Source organism: Quercus suber, unplaced genomic scaffold, assembly GCF_002906115.3.
Source record: "Quercus suber isolate HL8 unplaced genomic scaffold, Cork oak 2.0 scaffold_318, whole genome shotgun sequence".
Classification (NCBI taxonomy): Eukaryota; Viridiplantae; Streptophyta; class Magnoliopsida; order Fagales; family Fagaceae; genus Quercus; species Quercus suber.
The window spans coordinates 704,354-724,137 of NW_027069773.1; the positions used below are offsets into that span (position 1 = coordinate 704,354).

At 35.7% G+C, this 19,784-nt stretch overlaps 1 protein-coding gene across 1 annotated transcript; it reads right to left on the reverse strand.

Moving 5' to 3' along the window:
* Positions 1–1,703: 1,703 nt before the first annotated feature.
* Positions 1,704–10,402, reverse strand: LOC112039389 (protein SRG1). Its single transcript, XM_024072264.2, has 4 exons — positions 10,002–10,402; positions 9,304–9,551; positions 2,891–3,215; positions 1,704–2,094 (listed from the first exon to the last, which is right to left on the reverse strand). Exons 1-4 carry the CDS (start codon positions 10,248–10,250, stop codon positions 1,840–1,842), a joined length of 1,077 nt encoding a protein of 358 aa, XP_023928032.1. The 5' UTR covers positions 10,251–10,402; the 3' UTR covers positions 1,704–1,839.
* Positions 10,403–19,784: the final 9,382 nt, after the last annotated feature.

Below are 19,784 nucleotides of genomic sequence, written 5' to 3' on the forward strand. Positions count from 1 at the left end.
TTTTTAATCAAAATTATTTTTGACAGCAATCTTTCATAAAAAATTCATTTTTTCCATTTTCATAGTCAAAATCTTAAAAAATTTTATTTTAAACACAAATTATCAAATTTTATGCTAAAGTAAGTAAAAAATCTTTCAATTGAACTAATGAAATTTTCAAAAACATGAATGATCCAAAACTTGGAGAAATAAGTTAGGCTCCAAACATATTTAAAGCTACCTTGCTTTAACATATTATATGGCAACTAAAGACACATTTCATGTATAGTTTTAGTGACAAATTTTTTTTAATGAGTCAATGACTTGTTAATCGTCACATAACGGGTTGAAAAATATAAATTTAAACAAGTTTGATACCAAATTATATCAAATATTTAACAGATATAAAAGCACATTTTACAATAAAAAATAAAATTGCAAAAAATAATGTTATATCTTTATAACTATTAGACCAATTATTTTTTTTAAATGTATTATTGGACTAATTCAAATATTTGAGGGGGGCCAACTCTTATTTTTTAGACTAAATTTTGAAAACATAAAAATAATTGTATATATATTTTAAAAAATTTTAAAATTTTGGGGGGGGCATGGCCCCCCCACCCCTGTACGTGCCTCCGCCCCTCCATGGGAAGTTCATGAAGACGTACCCACACAGCAGTTGACGTTGGCTGTAGCTGGTTTGGATAGTGGTTCCCATGGCCTGATGGAGAGAGTGTCCACCAATGAACCACAGACCTTTTTCTAGGACAGCATTTAAATCTTCTTTTAATGAGAAGCGGACTGAATAGAAGCCGTGTCCTAGACCCACCAAATCAATCCTCCCAGATGGTTTCCATAGCAGGTTAAATTTGCTTTGGAGAAAGTTGAAACCAACTGCCTTGCCAAAAGGTTTTATAATCAACGTTACAGCCCAAGGACTCCTAATCCTCAGTTTAGTTTCCCTGGACAGTTTCACCGCTGCTAGACGTTCATGAAGATCCAACATTTCATCGTCTGATTCAGCTTCATCTACCATAAGATCAGTGAAATCAAAAGCTTTGGCAAAAGCTCCTGGAATTTTTCCCACTAGCTTGTCCTTAAAGGACTTCTTAGGAGACCCCCATGCTGCCTGATGCCACTGAGAGGAACCACCTTCGCTAGTACCGTCGTTGAACCCGGCGTGGTGGACGTCCTTAACCTTTTTTTTTTTACTTCGTGAAATCTCAGCCTCTTCTTCCCTAGAGAGCACACGGTGTTTGGGTCGTGGTTCCACCATGTTTCAGAAATGTTAAAAGTGTAGTTTTAGTATTTGTTTCTTTCAAATGTATGTTTTAGTGCCTAGTGGTTGTTTAATGTGTGAATGTGTCCTTATGCCCCCTTTTCTGCCGTATAGTGGCTTGCTTTCAATATTTAATTTTTTTTGATAAACTTCAATATTTAATTGAATGTATTTTGTTTCTTTCATTACTGTCTAAAAAATAAACTGTAGAGAATGTGAACTAGCACTGTCGTTGGGTTTTCAAGTATTTGCACACACTTTTTGAAAAGCAGTATTTATATATAGGTATATTGACATCACCTATAAGTTCCGAACTTTTCATGCCTTCCTAATGTCCAATTCTCAGATTGTAGAATGATTTTCTCAGATTTTTGCAAGTTATTGGTTATCCCTTCTAGTAATCTGACCCAAGAGTTTGCAGGTCATTCAATCTACATCCCCATCAAAACAAACAATTTATTATGAATATTGCGTTTATTCAAATATGGATGCGTTTAATCGAACCAGATTTAAGTATACAATCCACTAGCACACACATACAATATATAGGTTTTAAACTCGAGAGTATCTCTCAAGTCTTAAGTGCCTTTCTGGATCCTCATGGAATCAATGAATGCCTTTCCATCGAGTTCGCGAGATAAAAATTCCCTGAAATAGTCAGCAACGCCTATTCTTTTGAACAATGCTGGAGATTCTGGAGTAATAAGGCATGGTGCTGGACCCACATCTGCTTCTAGGCTTGGGCTGTAAAATGTGGCCACGGAGAGCCTCTCCTTTGCTGAGTTAACAGTTGCCCTATGCTCGATGCTACGGTAAATTCCATTCGTCACAATCTGCCAAATCATTCATGGAAAACCAATAAAGGTAGTTTTGGACTTTGGTAGCACACGTAAAGAAATGATATGTCCACAACATTTTTATAATAATTTTCTACATAAGGTGTCCAAATGAAAAGAAAGAACAATTAAATTAGAGTAAGGATTCGGTCTAGTGTCCAGTTGCACTAGACCCATCCGAATGATCCTATTTGTCTATTGTTGGACATGTATCATCATTTCCATGAATTTGGTGCAATTGGACATAGGAACCAATCTAAGTCCTTTGATGTAATTTTAAAAAATTTCTAGGATCACAAACTTTTACATATCTTTTGCCACAACTATTTTATGTGGTTAACTATGAGTGGTAAAGAAAAAATAGTGAGTTCATGTGAAAGTAACAGATTACTAGTTATAGTTTGCCATATATATAAAACAGTTATGAGAAATGGTGTGGTAAAGATTGTGGTTTAATTTCGGAATAACTCCTTTTTTTTAAAATTTCTTTTCTATTTGGTCTTGCTTTGACTTTTGAGTGCCTTAAAGATTGAGCATATTGCAAAAGGATTTGGTGGGTCTATGTATGTGATTTGGTCTTTAATTATGTTTGAAGGCATGAACCTTAGTTCTTTAGCTAAATCGATAGGAAGATGGAAACTTTAGAAGAATCACTCAATAGTTTGGAAGCAATTTTGCTAGCATGCATATAGGAATTATCATATAATTAATTAGTAATACTTGTAATTATATGAGAGGAGAAAACATATTATTTAGGGAGTATTGAATAATTACTAAAAAAATTGGTATTTACCTCCAAAATGTCGCCAATGTTGACAATAAAGGCTTTAGGGAGAGGTTTGACTGAAATCCACCTCCCATCTTTCCTTATTTGGAGGCCTTCCATTTCATTGACTTGGAGGAGGATTGTTAAGCCCGCAGCATCTGAGTGAGCATTGAGGCCAATCGCAAGCTCAGGCTGTGGGCATGGAGGATAGTAGTTCATTCTCATTCCCTGATACCCTTCCTCAAACAGGCTCCTCATGTCATTATGTTCCATTCTTAGAGCTTTTGCCATCAATTCAAGTATTTTCATGGCAAGGTCTTTAAGCTCTGCTGAGTAAGTGTCTAAGTTATCTCTACATGTGAAGGAAGATGGTTAATCACCAGAATAGTAATTAGACTTTGAGCAAACCTAACTAGAAAAAAGTTAATGTTGCCTCTCTCTCTCTTTTTTATTTTTATTTTGAGAGAGAGAGAGAGATTTAAGTTATGTTTGGTGTAACTTTTACAAAGTTTCACATTTTTTATACCATAGATTTCTAAAATATCCAATGGTTAAAAAAAAAATCATTAAATATTACTATTACTTTCCACTCTTTGCCTAATTAATATTAGCATTTTTTCTCTATTTCCTTATTTAATTGGTTTACGCTTTCCACTTGATTAGAGGGTACACAGCCATTTTCAATACCTTGCAAATCATATTTATCTCTACTAAAGAGCACCCCACCATAACCAAACCTCCTGTTTCAGCAAAAATGTACACCAAATTTTTTTAATTTTATGCAGATCAGTAGATCTAGACAGATTTTCATTTAAAATTAAATGACTCAATCTTACTTCAAAAAAGAGAGAGAGAGAGAGGAGAAGCAAATCAAGTGACTCAATCTTACTTTCTTTTTATGCAGATATGGATAAATTTTCATTTTATGTTTTGAATTCTAGTGTTTATTGAAATAAATAAAATCATAGTAGTGATTCTAGTGATTTGGTGAAGGTGGAACTGAGGATTATTTCCCCAGTTGATTGGCGTTGAGCATCTTTGACGTTGATCAAACCCAAAGGTCTCAAATTTGGCCACCAATCACTACTATGATTTTATTGGATAATATCCTTGATAGTTGATAGTATTGGGTTGTAATATATTATGGTCCCAAACTATTGAAAAACTATTTCCACAGATATGCTTAATAGTATTGGATAATGTCATGCAACTGTTTGATTCTAAAAAAAATAAAAATTCTTGCCATTGTCCTTAGTTTTTTACAAATTTATATTCTACATGGGAGCTCACTAGGCAATTCAAAGATACAAACTCAGGAGAGAAGAGAGAGAATGTGAGCACATTTTAGGAGTACTAGAGGCAAATATGAAAATTCATAAATAAGGGAAAATAAATGGGATGGTAATCAACATTAATGAGTTTAATTTTTTGATTGTTAGATTTACTTAAATCTAATGGTGTAGAAAATGTGTAGCTTGAATTTATGAAAATGTGTAGCTTGAATTTATCTCATATATATATATATATATATAAGAAAGTGCTCTTAATTATTTATTATTATTGTTAAGAGCTAGCTAATAAGTTGTTTGGAATTGTTATTTGGGATATAGATTTTTTTTTGGGAGGGAGGAGAGGGGATTTAAATCTTGAACATCACTATTGGAAATATCATAAAGTGCAAATTGAGCCGATCTGTGAGACTCTTTAATTGGATCATAGAAGTTGATATAGCGTTTTTATGAGTGGACAATGCTGCATGCCTATTTGTCATGAACGTGACAAGTGAAAGTTTATTTTTCAGTTGAAAGACTTGACATATTCTACCACCATCTATCTTAATTATTTTGTCTTCTCTTTATTGCTTACTAGCTCAACTGGTAAAGTCTCTGATAGTTTTATAAGAAATCTGGGGTTTAATCCCCTCCTACATCAAAAATTGATTGGTGTCTTGGTCTGATGATAAAGAGCTATCATCAGGAGCGAACGCTATAGGTTAAAACTCTCTCTCTCTCACTCTAAAAAAAAAGAAAAAAAAAAAAAAAACCTAGCAGCATTTCTCTATAGTTTGGCCTTTTGTTTTGATTCCTTCATATGCCAAATTATAATATACATAATTTAAACTAGCTCACAAATTTGCTTGAAAAGAACTAAGATTGCTATCTTAAATACCTTATAAATTAGATATTCCAGTCTAACATTATGGAGAGAGAAAACTTGAAATGCTCTGATGAGGAAGTGGATATGCTGGCCTACATTAACAAGAAATTCAAGGATAGTCATCAGGTAGTAGAGGACAAGGAAGATAATATACATGCTAAGGTAGGAAGTTACAGAGATAAGTTGGTGGGATCAATTCCTGGGCCATTTGAGAAAGCCTTTGGCTTTGCTAGTGCCATGCAAGAAGATATTGAATCTGACAATGAGGAAGAACCTGCATAGGATGGCAGTATCAGAGTGTGCTTCTCCAGGGATGATAAAACCTGTATGAGAGCACCTTGGTATCAAGCCCTAATCATCAAGCCTTTGGGAGGAAGGTGGGTTACTATTTTGATGAGTCTTCCTAAAACCCTTATGATAAGACCTTGCCTAGAGCAGGGAAAGTAGATAGGGCGGCGGGGAAAAGAAAGGCGCCACAAATCTAGGCTACCAGGTCACCTAGGGAAGAGTCTAAGAACACCTTGTCTTATCATAATAAGACAGTTGATAGAAAAGGTTCAAATAGGAATGGATCTTGTGCCAACCCCAGACAAAAGGCCAAAGTTATTGTTGGAAATCAAAAAAGCATAATGGGCCTGGGTATGGAAGAGGGCATGTTTGTGTTTGGGGCTAGTACAAGCCCATCAAAGGATACTGGGTTGAGCCAAAGCCCTTTTTCTTTTTCAAACGTAGCTAGGTCTGAAGCAAGACTAGAAAAAACAGGTAAAGAAGGGGAGTCTAACGCCCTGGGCTTTAGTAACCATGGAGAGAACAGAAAGGTGGGTGTTGTTCTACAGGGGCAAAATTGTACCAATCGGAGACGAGATAATCAATTCGTAAGGTAGGACCCAACGGAAATTCGGGGGGTGGTTCAACCTGGAGCTGATGCTAGCAATGAAAAATATGTTTCCTTTGACAAAGGAGAGCAGAGAGTTGGGGTACCTTTCTTTGATGAACAAGGCATGGGTGTTGACCCATAATCTATGGTTTGTCATGGACAGACCAGCAGTTCAAGCCCTTCCACCAACAAGCTCAAGCTTGTCAGTGACAAGTTCAAGTGTGCTAATCTTGGAAAAATCTCTGACCAAGGTAGAAAAGGATTGGATGGAACCTGTGATTACAGTAAGGAAGATCCTTTAAGACAAACCTGTGGAATGCTCTTTGAAGGGGAATTTGCACAGGGTGAAGATGATCCAATTTGCAGGAGCCAAAATCAGGGCACCATTCTCACCAAAGCAACAATTAGAGAGATGGGAATAGTGCACCACTTGATCACTCTATTTCGAGAGAGTTTCGTGAGGAAGGCAGAGGTGATGGGAGCATGGAGATTGAGAGACACTGAGGATTCTTCTTCCTTGGTGCATTTTGATTCTGCAAAAACCCCATTCAAGATAATGAATATTCTGATTTGGAACTATAAGGGTGCTATGAAACCCCAATTCAGAAAGATAGTGATGGACTTGGTGGAATGGCATGCTCCAATTCTGATGGTGATTACAGAAACTAGAATGAGTGGTGCTAAGGCTGTCGAGATGATTGAATCCCTGCCTTTTGATGGGTCGGTGGTAGTAGATACTATTGGCTTTGCTGGGGGCATTTGGCTGCTTTGGAGGACTAATTTGGTGCAAGTGGAAGTCCTGGCTTCAACTGAACAAGAGATCCATGCCATTATCTGGGTAAGGTCTCAATCCCTTAGCTAGATTATTAGTGCCATTTATGCTAGTTCTAGGTTTGTAGAAAGATGCATGTTATGGGAAAACCTTAAATTGATAGCCACTTTGCATGATCTCCCTTGGGCTCTGATGGGGGACTTTATAATGAGGTTATTACTTAGGGGGAAAAGGCTGGGGGTCCTATCTGTCTAAGAAGAGTGAGGTCTATTCTAGATTGTATGAATGATTGTCAGATGATGGATTTGAGGTTCTCAGGGCCTAAATTTACTTGGATTAACAAGAGAGAGTTAGGGGGGGGGGGGGTCTCATCTAATGTAGACTTGAAAGAGTTTGGGCTAACCCTGATGGGAAATCTTCTATTCCTGAAGCTAATGTAACTCATCTAGCCAGAGTTAACTCTGATCATTGCCCTCTCTTGCTTAATCTGTGCCTTAATCTGACTAATACCTCCAATCGTCCTTTTAGATTCCAACCCATGTGGCTGAGCCATAATGACTTTTCAGCCATTGTTAGGGAATCTTGGGCTAGCATGGAAGATGATCTAGCTGGAGCTGTCACTAGATTCACTCACAAAACCCTAATTTAGAATAAAGAAGTCTTTGGAAATATATTTGTGAGGAAGAGACAGATCATGGCAAGATTGCTAGGAGCATAGAGAGCTTCTGCCAATAATCCTAATAGCTTCCTGATTAATCTCCAAGAGCCGCTATCTGAAGAATATAATGAGATTTTATAGCTTGAAGAAGAACTATGGGCAATGAAATCTAGGGTCAATTGGACCATTTTTGGGGAGAGAAACACTTCATATTTTCATTTGACTACTCTGGCTAAAAGGAGTAAGAACAGAATTACCAGAATTTTGAATGATGAGGGAGTTTGGATTCATAATGTGGAACAAGTCCAAGAGGTTTTTACCAATAGTTTTGTAAAACTATACCAGATTGACCAAACTGCATGCCCTTTGGTTTAGAGCTGGGATTCTGAGTGGTGCATGAGGCTAGATGAGAATGAAGTCAACTCTGTGGGTCTGATGCCTTCTGATAAAGAGATATGGGATGCCCTTAGATCCATGCAGCCATACAAAGCCCCGGGAAGTGATGGAATGCTTGTTGGTTTCTATCAGAGGTTTTGGCTTATGGTTGGGGAATCAGTGAGAAGTGAACTGAAGAAAATTTTTGCTAATCAGAAAGTTCCTGACTACCTTAGCCAAACTCTTATTGCTTTGATCCCTAAACAATTGGGACCTGAGATAGTTAGCCAATACAGACCTATAAGCTTATGCAATACTGTTTACGAAATTATCTCTAAAATCCTAGTTTAGAGAATTAGACCCCTACTACCAAGACACATATCTCTAATGCAAGCTGCATTCCTTGAAGGGAGAAGAGGGGCAGATAATGTAATCATTGCCCAAGAACTTATTTACCCTTTTGGGAAAAGGAGAGGTAAAGATAGTTATATGGTGGTGACGATAGACTTGGAGAAAGCCTATGATCATTTGGAGTGGAGTTTCATTAGGATGGTGCTTATTCACTTTGGGTTCCCTGAGAACATTATTAAGTTAATCCTAAGCTGCGTGTCAACAACATCAACCTCTCTACTCTTCAAGGGAAGCAAACTTCAACCCTTTTGTCCCTCAAGGGCAATCAGACAAGGTGATCCCATTTCACCCTATCTGTTCCTTTTATGCAAGGAATTTCTTGGGGCTCAAATTACCAAAATCTGTGAAGAAAATAAGTGGGATATGGTCAGAGCTTCCAGAAGAGGTCCTAGCTTCTCCCATGTTTTCTTTGCAGATGACATTATGCTTTTTGCCAAAGCTAATACCAAGAATTGCAATGCCATTATGGAAGTTCTCAACAATTTTTGTAACCTGGCTGGGCAAAAGGTCAATTATGGAAATTCTAGAGTCTTCTTTCTCTTAATGTCACTGCAAGGAGGAAAAGGAGTATTTGTAGGAGACTGGGGATCCTTGCAACCAATAATCTTGGTAGATATTTGGGATTCCCCATCATCCACAAAGGCAGAGTTGGAAATTTATTAATGGAACCACTCTTAACTGATTGCAGGAACCTATTGAAGGAGTTCCCAAACAAGCGCGTGATCCATGCTTATTGTGAAGCCAACCAGTGCGCTGATGCATGCTGATGCATTGGCTAAACTAGGAGCGCAATCCTTGTATAGTTTTGCTGTTTTTTGTAACCCACCGCCTGTGGTGGACACTATTTTGGCTTTGGTAAGGCTAATATGCATTGTAACAGACTTGTGAATTCTTAGTGTTAATGTTAGCTTATGGTTTACCAGGAAATACCATATAAATTGTTTTGTTTTAAAAAATAAGTTTTTGAAAACAATTAATAAAAAAATGTACAAATTATTAAATCATGAAAAAATAAAAGAAGTACCAATTATTGTGAGATAGATATAAATTGTTTTGTTTTTAAAAATAAGTTCTTGAAAATAATTAATAAAAAAAGGGTACAAATTAATGAGTCAAGGAAAAAAAATAAAAGAAGTACCAATTATTCTGGAGAGAGAGAGAGAGAGAGAGAGAGAGAGAGAGAGAGATACTTGAATGTGAGTGGGATCTTGGGGAACAAGTGAGGCTTTCTCAAATGGATTGGATGTGTGACCATATAGAACATGTCTCCCCAATTAAGCTTTTGTTCCTCAGACACAACAAAGGCCTGTCCAAACCCCTCAATATCTCCTGGTAATTGCCATAACTTCTTCTTCTCTTCCATTGGCAGATTAAAGAGTTCTTGAATGCCTACTTTCACCTTTTCCACCAATGAAATGCTCACCCCATGATTAGTTAACTGCACAAGAGGAATAAACTCCATTCAAACTAAAATATATTTAAACTAGTTTTTTATATTAAAGAAAAAAAAAGATAATTATAAACTCAGAAGTTTCAGAACAATATGGAATGCCAACTCTTCTTTGTGGCCTGACCAAGTTTGTAACTCTAAAAGTTGTATAATCTACTGTCCTTGTACAGTCGTACAGTCTCGTACTATAAGAAATAAAATAGGAAATCAAAAACAGAGTAAAGTCAACTCTTTTTTGTTAGGAAGAGTTTTCTTCTCACTTTGTCATGTTTTACATCAAATCATATCTTATCTCTTTCTGTAATTCTTTTTTTGACCACTTAACCACCGATTATTTTGATCATGTTTGTTCAGATTCAGTAAGACAGGTACAGTTTTTCCACTCCTAAACATTCTTTCCACAGAAAGAGAGAGAGAGAGGGGGAGAGAGAGGATAACCTGGAAGAAACCCCATTCCTTGCTTGCATAGTGTAACTTCTCCAACTCTGTGTCCTTAAATTCTGCAGAAGATAACCTTTGCATGTCGATGACTGGGACTTGGGGTAGAGAAGTGGTGTCAGATATGATGGGAGGCTCATTAGGAAAACGCACATAACGTGGTGGGACTGTGCTTGTCGTCTCCTTTGCTAGCTCTTGAACACAAGGAACTGGGATAGAGCTCCCTAGCGTCGTTATTTCTGGTTCCATAGCTCCAGGAAAACCCAAAGAGAAAGAGCTTAAAGTCTTAGCTCCTGAACAGAGAACCGTGAACTTTAAATTTATACCAAGAGTTGAAAAGGTCTACCACATGTGCGGCGCTACAGCCAGCCAGGGGGTTCATTGAATCCCTGACCTGGGCGCCACCCCCCCCCCCCCACCCCCCCCCCCCCCCCCCCAACCCAAAAAAAAAAAAAAAAACACTATCTATAATTTTTTTTAACCCCTATATAAAAAATTTCAACCTCTAAACCTAAATTTTGTTTGAAACTAGTTGAAATAAGCTTAAATATAATTATCTTAGTGCTATTTTCAATATAATTTTACAAAAAAGGTCAAGTTGTATATTATAATTGGTTTTTATCTAACTCATAATTGACATCACTTTTTTATATACTTATAACAACTTGTCACCTAAATTTTATTATGAAAGTGTTGCATTAATATTTAGTAGCATTATTGTTAAAATTGTTTCTTCGTTAAACAAAATAAATAAATAAACCTTCTCTCCAAACTATTCTTACTTCCAACGCTATTGACCCCCTAGAAAAAAAATTGTGAACCCGCTGCTACAAGACCCGTTAACATCACAATTTTCTTAAGAAACCTACTTGCCTTCCCCATATTTCTATATACGTACATACATGCTCTGCCAACTGCCAACTGCCAACTGCCAAGTTCCAACTTCCCTTTCGTTTTAAATAAATTACACCAAACCTTCAAGGTATAAGAAATCAACAGTCCTACATCGTTTGCAGAAAAAATGGAGTACGTATCTATGAAGCACGGGTGCGTTTTGAGACTCGGGTGCGGGTGCGGGTGTGGGTGCAGGACTCGGCAATTTTTGGAAAAGTAGGGTGCGGGTGCGGCGAGACTCGGCGATTAAAAAATTATTAAAAATATTTTTATTTATATTTTCTATATATTTTACTATTAAAATATTCATAAAAAACACATTGTTATGCCTTGATTCACAAAACAAAGAAAGAAGAAGACAAGAAACACATTACAATGCCTCTGAGGTCAGAATTTCGACTGTTCTGGCAAGTTTCAAGGCCGATATCGGCCTGTTTCGGCCGTTTCTGGCATATTTCGGCCGTATCGGTCGCCGGCCGATATGATCTGATATGGCCGATATTGACCGATTCTGGCCGAATCGAGCCTCGTCGGCGCGAATCGAGCCTCGTTGGCTCAAATCCGAGAAAAAAAAAATCAGACCACCGCGAGTCGCCGCGTCCCGCGTCAAGCCGCGTCAGACTCGGGGGACTCGGGTGCGGCACCCTCCCAGCCGCGTCCGTGCTTTCTAGGTACGTATCTATAAGTACCTGACATTTAACAACGTATTTGAATTTGTAGTGGAGTACGTATCTGTAAATTTTTGTTTTGTTTTGTTTTGTTTTTTTTTTTTTTGGGTTCTTGGAGCATGTATCTGAACTTTTTAAATTTTTTTAAAGGTTTTAATTTTTTATTGTTGAGTATATTTCAACCCTCCTTGCTCTTCTTACAAGGGAAAGAGGTTGAAATATAAGTCAAGAGGTCATTGGTCAAGTAACTTGACAATTTTGGCTTTGATTTGTCATTTTGGTCATGTTTCTTTAAGAATGTGAGCATGGAAGTCTTTCTAAAGTTTTCTATTTTAAAAGTTAAAACACTTTCTTTAAGTTCAAAAATTTGATAATGCTAAAGAAGTAGAATGGATGTGAAGTATGCAATGAAAACAGCTTAACATTACAAAGGTTTTTTCCTACCAAATTTTCTTTTACCCCTTTACTTAGTTGCTAATCAACCTTTGAATTGGTCTTTACACAAGACAAAAACTTTACTGGCCATGTAGGGTCTTTAGAAATTCTGCTCTAAATCAGGAATTTTGACCATGTCATGAGTTTTGTTTGATATTTTAGGATGTAGGAAATGAAAATATTGGATTTTAAATATAGGTGTTGAGGGAGTAGATGGCTTTTTGGTGTTGTAACATTGAATTATTTGAATGTGAAATAAAGAAAGATAAATCCCAGCTACTCCCACTTTCCTAAGCAATCACACCCTTAGAGCTTAAAATCTGGTTTTGGAATTTTATAAAATTTAATCTCTATATTTGTTGACCATGAGGAAGCCTTATAGACTATTGCCAATCCTTTTCCTAGAAACACTGGGCCTCACAAAAAACCTTTTCCTAGAAAGATTACAAAAGCGTTCTCAAGGGGAACATGTGTAGGTAAAAAAATTAGAGCAGATAAAATATTAATTCTAAAAAGTATCAACATCCAATAACATCAATCGGTGTTAAGTATGATCAATCAGATCAACAAGAAATTCTGGTGCGCACACCAACTAGGACTTTTGATAACAAAGAAAATTAAGCACTTACCAAACAGAAAAATGTCTCAAAACAAATATAAAATAAGAATCATAGACATTTTATATGCTCTGCTCCATAAAATCTAGAAATTACAGGAATACCTTTATTATAGTAAAACTTAATTAAAATTGTACCAGTAGCTTTCTAGCTTAAACAAACTTAGTACCTTTTTTTTTGATAAGTAGATAGTAGGAGAGAAGGAGATGCGATTTGAACTACAAACATCACAAAGAAACTAGAATGTAGTCTATTAAAGGTGCCTAGATGACCCAACATTGAAACTAGATCACAATTCTTGAATTTCAAGGTATTTAATTTTGTTTTTCCTAGAACTATGACGGTTGCTTTTGTTAGGTTCTAAATATTTAGAACAATTGGTAAATCGTGAACACAAACTTGTTTAGATATAGATCTTAGAGTCTGTAGGTTTTATTAGACAATGTTCAAGGTGATTTAAGTCAAGATTCAAGAACATACAAGTTGTAGGAAGAAGACTTCATATTCTGCCTGGTTCGATCGATCGAAGAACAGGCTCGATCAATCGAAAATCGTATCTGCAGAATTTTATGTCTGCCCAAACAGTAGCTTAAGCCCATTAAGGATTAGGGTTTTAGATCTATTTCTCCCACTATATAAAGAAAACCTAAGCCACATTTTTGCGACTTTTGTGAGAGAGAAGAGTATGCCTCTTTTGTATCTAGGGTTTTGTACCCAAACCTCTCTATGTCTTTGTTGCTCATATTTTGCGATTTGTGTGAATCTCTTGTGAGATTATGGAGGAGCTTTCCTTCACATAAACTTAGAGTTTTCAAGGTAGAGATTATTTCAACATCTTGATGATTAACTCGGTTGCTGCCATTGAAGTTTAAAGAATAACAAGCGTGGGTGCTTGTAGCTGATTGGAGAATCCAAGAAAGAAGGAGTCCGTAGATTCGGAGCTTGCACGTGGTCTTGTCAGTAAGTTCTACTGGTAGGTAGCATTAGGAAGTCAAGCGAGGAACTTGTAAGTCCTTTTGTACGAACTTCGATTCTTTCGCATAGTGGATTCAGGTTTACCTTGAGAATAGCTAGGTCAAATTCTCCCCAGGTTTTTACCGTATGGTTTCTTAGGTGATCATATCATTGAGTTATTTATTATTCCGCTGCTTTATATTCTTGATATGATTGTATATTTGTGATAACCTAGATTTGCATAAATTGACTAAGTTAATCACTTGGCTAATTAATTAGGTTAATCTGGTTGATTTAAGGGGTCTAAATTTCTAACAAGTGTTATCAAAGTGGATAACTCTTCTGTTTTAGATCTTTTGATCTAAGAGCTGATCCTTGACCCCTGTTGTCATGGATAATTTGAAGTGTCTTTCTGATCATGTTTCTGCTCATGCTTCTGCTAATTTTATTGATGCCTGTGATGTTTTGAATAAAAAGGACACTATTATTTCTGTTGATTTTTTTGATGCTTTTGAAACTCTTCGTAAGGAATTATTTAAATCTGAGACTAGATTTGCTGTTAGGAATACTGATGTTCCTAAATTTGTTCATGTTTGCCACTTTTGTGTTGTTCGTGGTCACATTCGTCCTAATTGTCATATATTGAAAATTAAGCATTCTTTGTTTCAATCTAGGATATGTGATGATATTTCTCCTGCCATAAGTCCATATAAATTGTTTCATATTCTTTTGAAAAATTTGAGTTTGTTGGCTTGTGAAAGGAATTTGCAGGATTTTAGTCTTTTTCAGAAGATTGGTGTAATTCCTCAAATACACTCTACTTCTCATGGATTTTCACCTACAAAGCCGAAGACTCATGCTAAATTGGTGAAAAGATTCTCTAAGGTGAGTGTTGCTGACTTGTCCCTGATTTAATGCTTTCAATTATTTGTGGATATGTTTTGTTTCTGTTTTTGGTTGTTTATATTTAAAAAAAAAAAATCCAAAAAACATTGAAAATTTCAAAAGACAAAAATATTTTATTTTGTGTCTAGTTTTTTCTTTTTGAGAATTACATGAGTTATGATATCTTTCTCTTGATTTAGAACATGCTTGACATTGTGAAGAAATTTGAATAGTGTGTGTTATATAAGTGCTAAGTTTTTTCTGATTTTGTGAGTATGTACTAGTTTGTACATGTACTCAAGGGTTAATTAAGAAATTGATATTTCTTGTTTGTGTACCATTTATAGTTTAATAAGCACTATCATGCATAGCTTTACATTGTTCATTTAGCATAATGTGTGCTTTTGTCTTTGGTCATAAATTTTTTTAAACCAAAAAGTTTTTTGTGTTTTGTATTACACATCTTGGATTTATAATCAAGAATTGACCATATTATATTTACATAACAAGTTTATGTACCTTGTTTAGCTTTGATGAGCTTATTTATTGCACTTTACTAGTTGAGCTTTGTAGTGCATATTGTGTGGGAAAGATGTTTATAGTTTTTGATCACTTTGTTTTGATCTTGAAGTCACATGTCTTTGACTGTCGGACTTGAACCTTTTGAGAAAGGCATAAATAACCATCTCACCACTGTTCACTAGCCAATCATGAACACCTTAGTGCATATTTTAAGATTCTGTACTCGAGAAAGTGTAACACATGCAAAAAAAAAAAAAAAAAAAAAAAAGGTGTAGCCTTAGTTTTATTGCTTAATGCTTAAAATTGGTGTGTACTATTAGGCTTGATGCCAAATCACATAATTAAAATTGGTGTGTACATTATGAGGCAAAATTCAAGAAACTTACATGATTGCAAGCTTATGTTCTAGGAGATGTGGGAGTTATAGGATATAACTATTTAGGTGATAGTCTCTTTTAAATTCTATGTGATGAATTTTGTAGACATTGTGATTAATTACTATTCATATATCACTTTACATGTATCTCAAAGTTTTTGCTAGTTGCACACACTACACAAGTTACTCTTTGCTAAACTTGGTACATTATATTGTGTGTGATTTTGTTGTGGCCATCTAAGATTAAAAGTTTCTTGATTTTAATGCAAAATGTGTTTAATGTTTGTGCTTTGAGGACAAATTGATTGAAAATCTTGATTTTGGAAGATCTAGGTTGAATTCAAGTATTTTTGAAAAACTTTTCGTCTCATATTCATGCATTTTTTTTATAAAACAATGTGCTTTGAGGAGTTTCTGCATTAAAATGCTCTGTTTTAAAAAATCTGATTTTTCCAGACTTTCGATCGATCGAACCTGTTTATCGACCAATCGAAATTGCAATTAAAATTTTTGGTTTAAGTTTGCTTGACTCGATTGATGTTCGATCGATTCTTGATCGATAGAAATTGAAAAATTTTCAGTTTCTATGTTTTTGAAGAAAATTTTTTTCATGCATCATTTGTGTTTAGGATTCACTTGCATTGCATTGTTTTTGTATCCATTTTGCAGTTTTGCAGTCATATCTCTCATTGTTTTCACACATAACATGCATAGTCTTTGCTAAATTGGGTACTCAACTTGATTTAAAAATTGATTGATTAATTTTTGAGTTTTGTACATTCTAGTATATGCAATTTCTTATGTGTGAACTACAAAATTTTTTTTCTTAAAAGATATGATGGATAATCAATGTGCAAATATTTTCTCTACTCATGCAACTGTTTATGGGTCACATAGTGCCATGTTTGCATTTTTTTGAAAGAGAGAATATTTTTTTCTTCATGCGTATCCTCAACTTAGTTTTTCTTTTAAAAAAACTTGGTTTGTGTCTTTTTATTTATCCCCACCCCCCTTTATTTTTCCCCAAAACAGTTTTTCTCAAAACATGTTTTGTTTTTCCTATTTTTATAGGGGGAGAAATTTTTTTTTAACCTTTGTGGTTTTTAGGGGGAGTTGTTGCTCTTATTAGGAGGAGTTGTCTTTATTTTCTCTTACTCTGTTGCATATATTTTCTGTCTATCTTCTGATTAGGTAGTCTTTGTCAATACATGACAAAAAGGGGGATACATGACCTGTTTGTTTTGTTTAGGGGGAGAATATAAAAACTTTTTGATGTATCTAACTTAGGGGGAGAGTTAGAATTTATTTTGATTTATATGTTTCTTGTTTCATTTCTTATTGATTTATACTTATGAGTTCTTTATTGGTATATGTCTTTATTTTGTGTTATGTGAAATCAAGAATTTATTTTTGTTTACTTGTATTTTCCACACATGTGTCTATGCGTTTTGTTTAGTGTTTCAGGAAATATACAGGTTGATTCAATTGAGCTGCTGTCTATACTTGCAATTGATGGATAGTAGTTGGGTTGAATTTGTTATAATGGACATTTTATTGTATTGGGTTGTTCTTGTATTTGAGCATTTCATTTTGTATGAAGGTTTTGTCACGAATTGCCAAAGGGGGAGTTTGTTAGGTTCTAAATGTTTAGAACAATTGGCAAATCGTGTACACAAACTTATCTAGATATAGATCTTAGAGTCTATAGGTTTTATTAAACAATGCTCAAGGTGATTCAAGTCAAGATTCAAGAACATACAAGCTGCAGGAAGAAGACTTCATATTCTGCCTGGTTCGATCGATCGAAGAACAGGCTCGATCAATCGAAAATCGTATCTGTAGAATTTTAAGTCTGCCTAAATAGCAGCTTAAGCCCATTAAGGATTAGGGTTTCAGATCTACAAAAGTCACATTTTTGCGACTTTTGTAAGAGAGAAGAGTGTGCCTCTTTTGTATCTTGGGTTTTGTACCCAAACCTCTCTAAGTCTTTGTTGCTCATATTTTGCTGTTTGTGTGAATCTCTTGTGAGATCATTGAGGAGCTTTCCTTCACATAAACTTAGGGTTTTCAAGGTAGAGATTATTTCAACATCTTGATGATCAACTCGGTTGCTGTCATTGAAGCTTAAAGAATAACAAGCGTGGGTGCTTGTAGCTGATTGGAGAATCCAAGAAAGAAGGAGTCCGTGGATTCGGAGCTTGCACGTGGTCGTATCAGTAAGTTCTACTGGTGGTTAGCATTAGGAAGTCAAGCGGGGAGCTTGTAAGTCCTTTTGTATGAACTTTGATTCTTTTGCATAGTGGATTCAGGTTTACTTTGAGGATAGCTAGGTCAAATCCTCCCAAGTTTTTACCGTGTGGTTTCCTGGGTGATCATATTATTGAGTTATTTATTATTCCTCTGCTTTATATTCTTGATATGATTGTATGTTTGTGATAACCTAGATTTGCATAAATTGACTAAGTTAATCACTTGGCTAATTAACTAGGTTAATCTAGTTGGTTTAAGGGGTCTAAATTTCTAACAGCTTCAATCTCCCTTAGTTGGTGCAAACTCGAGCTTGAGTTTTGAAATGTTGAAGTACTAATGTCCTCAGTTTATTAAACAGCATCCTTAGAGTGACATTATAAGAATGAATTTGATACTTCACCTTCTTTGTTTAAGGTAGCAATGATAAGATTGGAAGTTCCTTTTATGTTTTCAACCATGGCGACAAAATTATCAAGAATGAAAAATCAGATTTGGTATTGTTCCTTGTGTAATTATGTACAACTCAAGAAAAAAAAAAGGTTAGAAATTGAATGTCATGAGTTCCCATTCATGCCAATCTATTTTTGTTTCACATTCCAATTTCCAAGTTCCCTTTGGACAACATGGATGACAATCCTACCCTCCTGCTCTGTGATCTCTACTCTCATGTTACTATTTTCTTTTGTTTTGATTTCTGCATGTTGTAGCATAATATGTATTGGGAAAAATTCTATATAACTGTGAATAAATTTCAGCAAGCACAGCGGAAAGAGCAACCACACAATGACACAAAGATTTACGTGGAAACCCTTTCTCCTTGAAGGGAAAAACCACGGGACAAACTCCGAATAATTTCACTATATTAAATAGAGATTACAAAAATTAGAGATACAACTTGAGTTAAAAAAAAAAAAAAAAAACTATCTTTTTCTTTTCACTTATTGTTCTCTTTCTCACTGTGTATTTCTCACAATTTTCTCTTACTCTCTCTATTTTTCTTTTCTCTTTTGCTTGCTCACTCACTCACTCAGTTCTCCCAGACTGCACTTAGTCCTTACTCTCACTTGCTGGGAATTCTCCTCTTTTCTCTATATCTTTAAATGGCCGAATGGCCTTTCCCTTTTATTTTTTTCACCTTTTCTTCTTTTCTTCCTTTCACACTCTTCTCATCAAATCACAATAAATGCAAGCCACTTACTTCGACATTACTTCAATCAAGTCTCTTTTCTTCAGCTCTGCTATAGCTGAATGACTCTTGCTTTTGCTTCTTTCTTTTCTTTTGTCTTCAGCATGTCCAACACACTTTGGCTGACTTCTCATTAAGAGAAGTCAGACTTCTCACAAGTCATGGAGTGACATGCGCATTAAATAAGCTCTTGAAAAAGCATGTGGGTTGGACCCATGGTGCAGTGCACCTAACAATCTCCCCCTCTAGCCCACTACGGAGGAGATCTTCAATCCAAATCTTTAGGTAAAATTCATTCCAGCCAAGCCAACACCAGACTCAACCTTCTTCATTATTTCTTGAACGGTTTTAGACCCCTTTAAACCAACCAGATTAACCTAGTTAATTGGCCAAGTAATTAATTTAGTCAATTTATGCAATTCTAGGTTATCACAATCACACAATCATATCAAGAATATAAAGCAGCAGAAAAATAAATAACACAAGATATGATAACCCAAGAAACCACACGGTAAAAGCCTGGGGAGGATTTGACCTAGCTATCCTTAAGGTAAACTTGAATCCACTATGCGAAAGAATCGAAGTTCATACAAAAGGACTTACAAGCTCCCCACTTGATTTCCTAATGCTACCCACCAGTAGAACTTACTGACACGACCATGTGCAAGCTCCGAATCCACAGACTCCTTCTTTCTTGGATTCTCCATAAGTTACAAGCACCCACGCTTGTTATTCTTTAAGCTTCAATGGCAGCAACTGAGTTTATCATCAAGGTGTTGAAAAATATCTTTACCTAGAAAACCCTAAGTTTATGTGAAGGAAAGCTCCTCAAGGATCTCATAAGAGATTCACACAAACCACAAAGTATGAGCAACAACACAACCAGAGAAATCTAAAAAACGTGGTTAGGGTTTTGCCTTTTATACCTAGTGATAGGCCACAAATTGAATGACCCATTGTGATTAAACCAATTAATTAATTAGCCAAGTTATTAAT

Bases quoted from the DNA above. Each gene is read 5' to 3' on its own strand.
- LOC112039389 (XM_024072264.2), bottom strand. From the start codon at position 10,250: ATGGAACCAGAAATAACGACGCTAGGGAGCTCTATCCCAGTTCCTTGT. The intron at 9,552-10,001 runs GTTATCCTCTCT...CCTCTTGTGCAG, and splicing joins AGGAATGGGGTTTCTTCCAG to TTAACTAATCATGGGGTGAG. The intron at 3,216-9,303 runs GTATCTCTCTCT...CTTCACATGTAG, and splicing joins AAGATCCCACTCACATTCAA to AGATAACTTAGACACTTACT.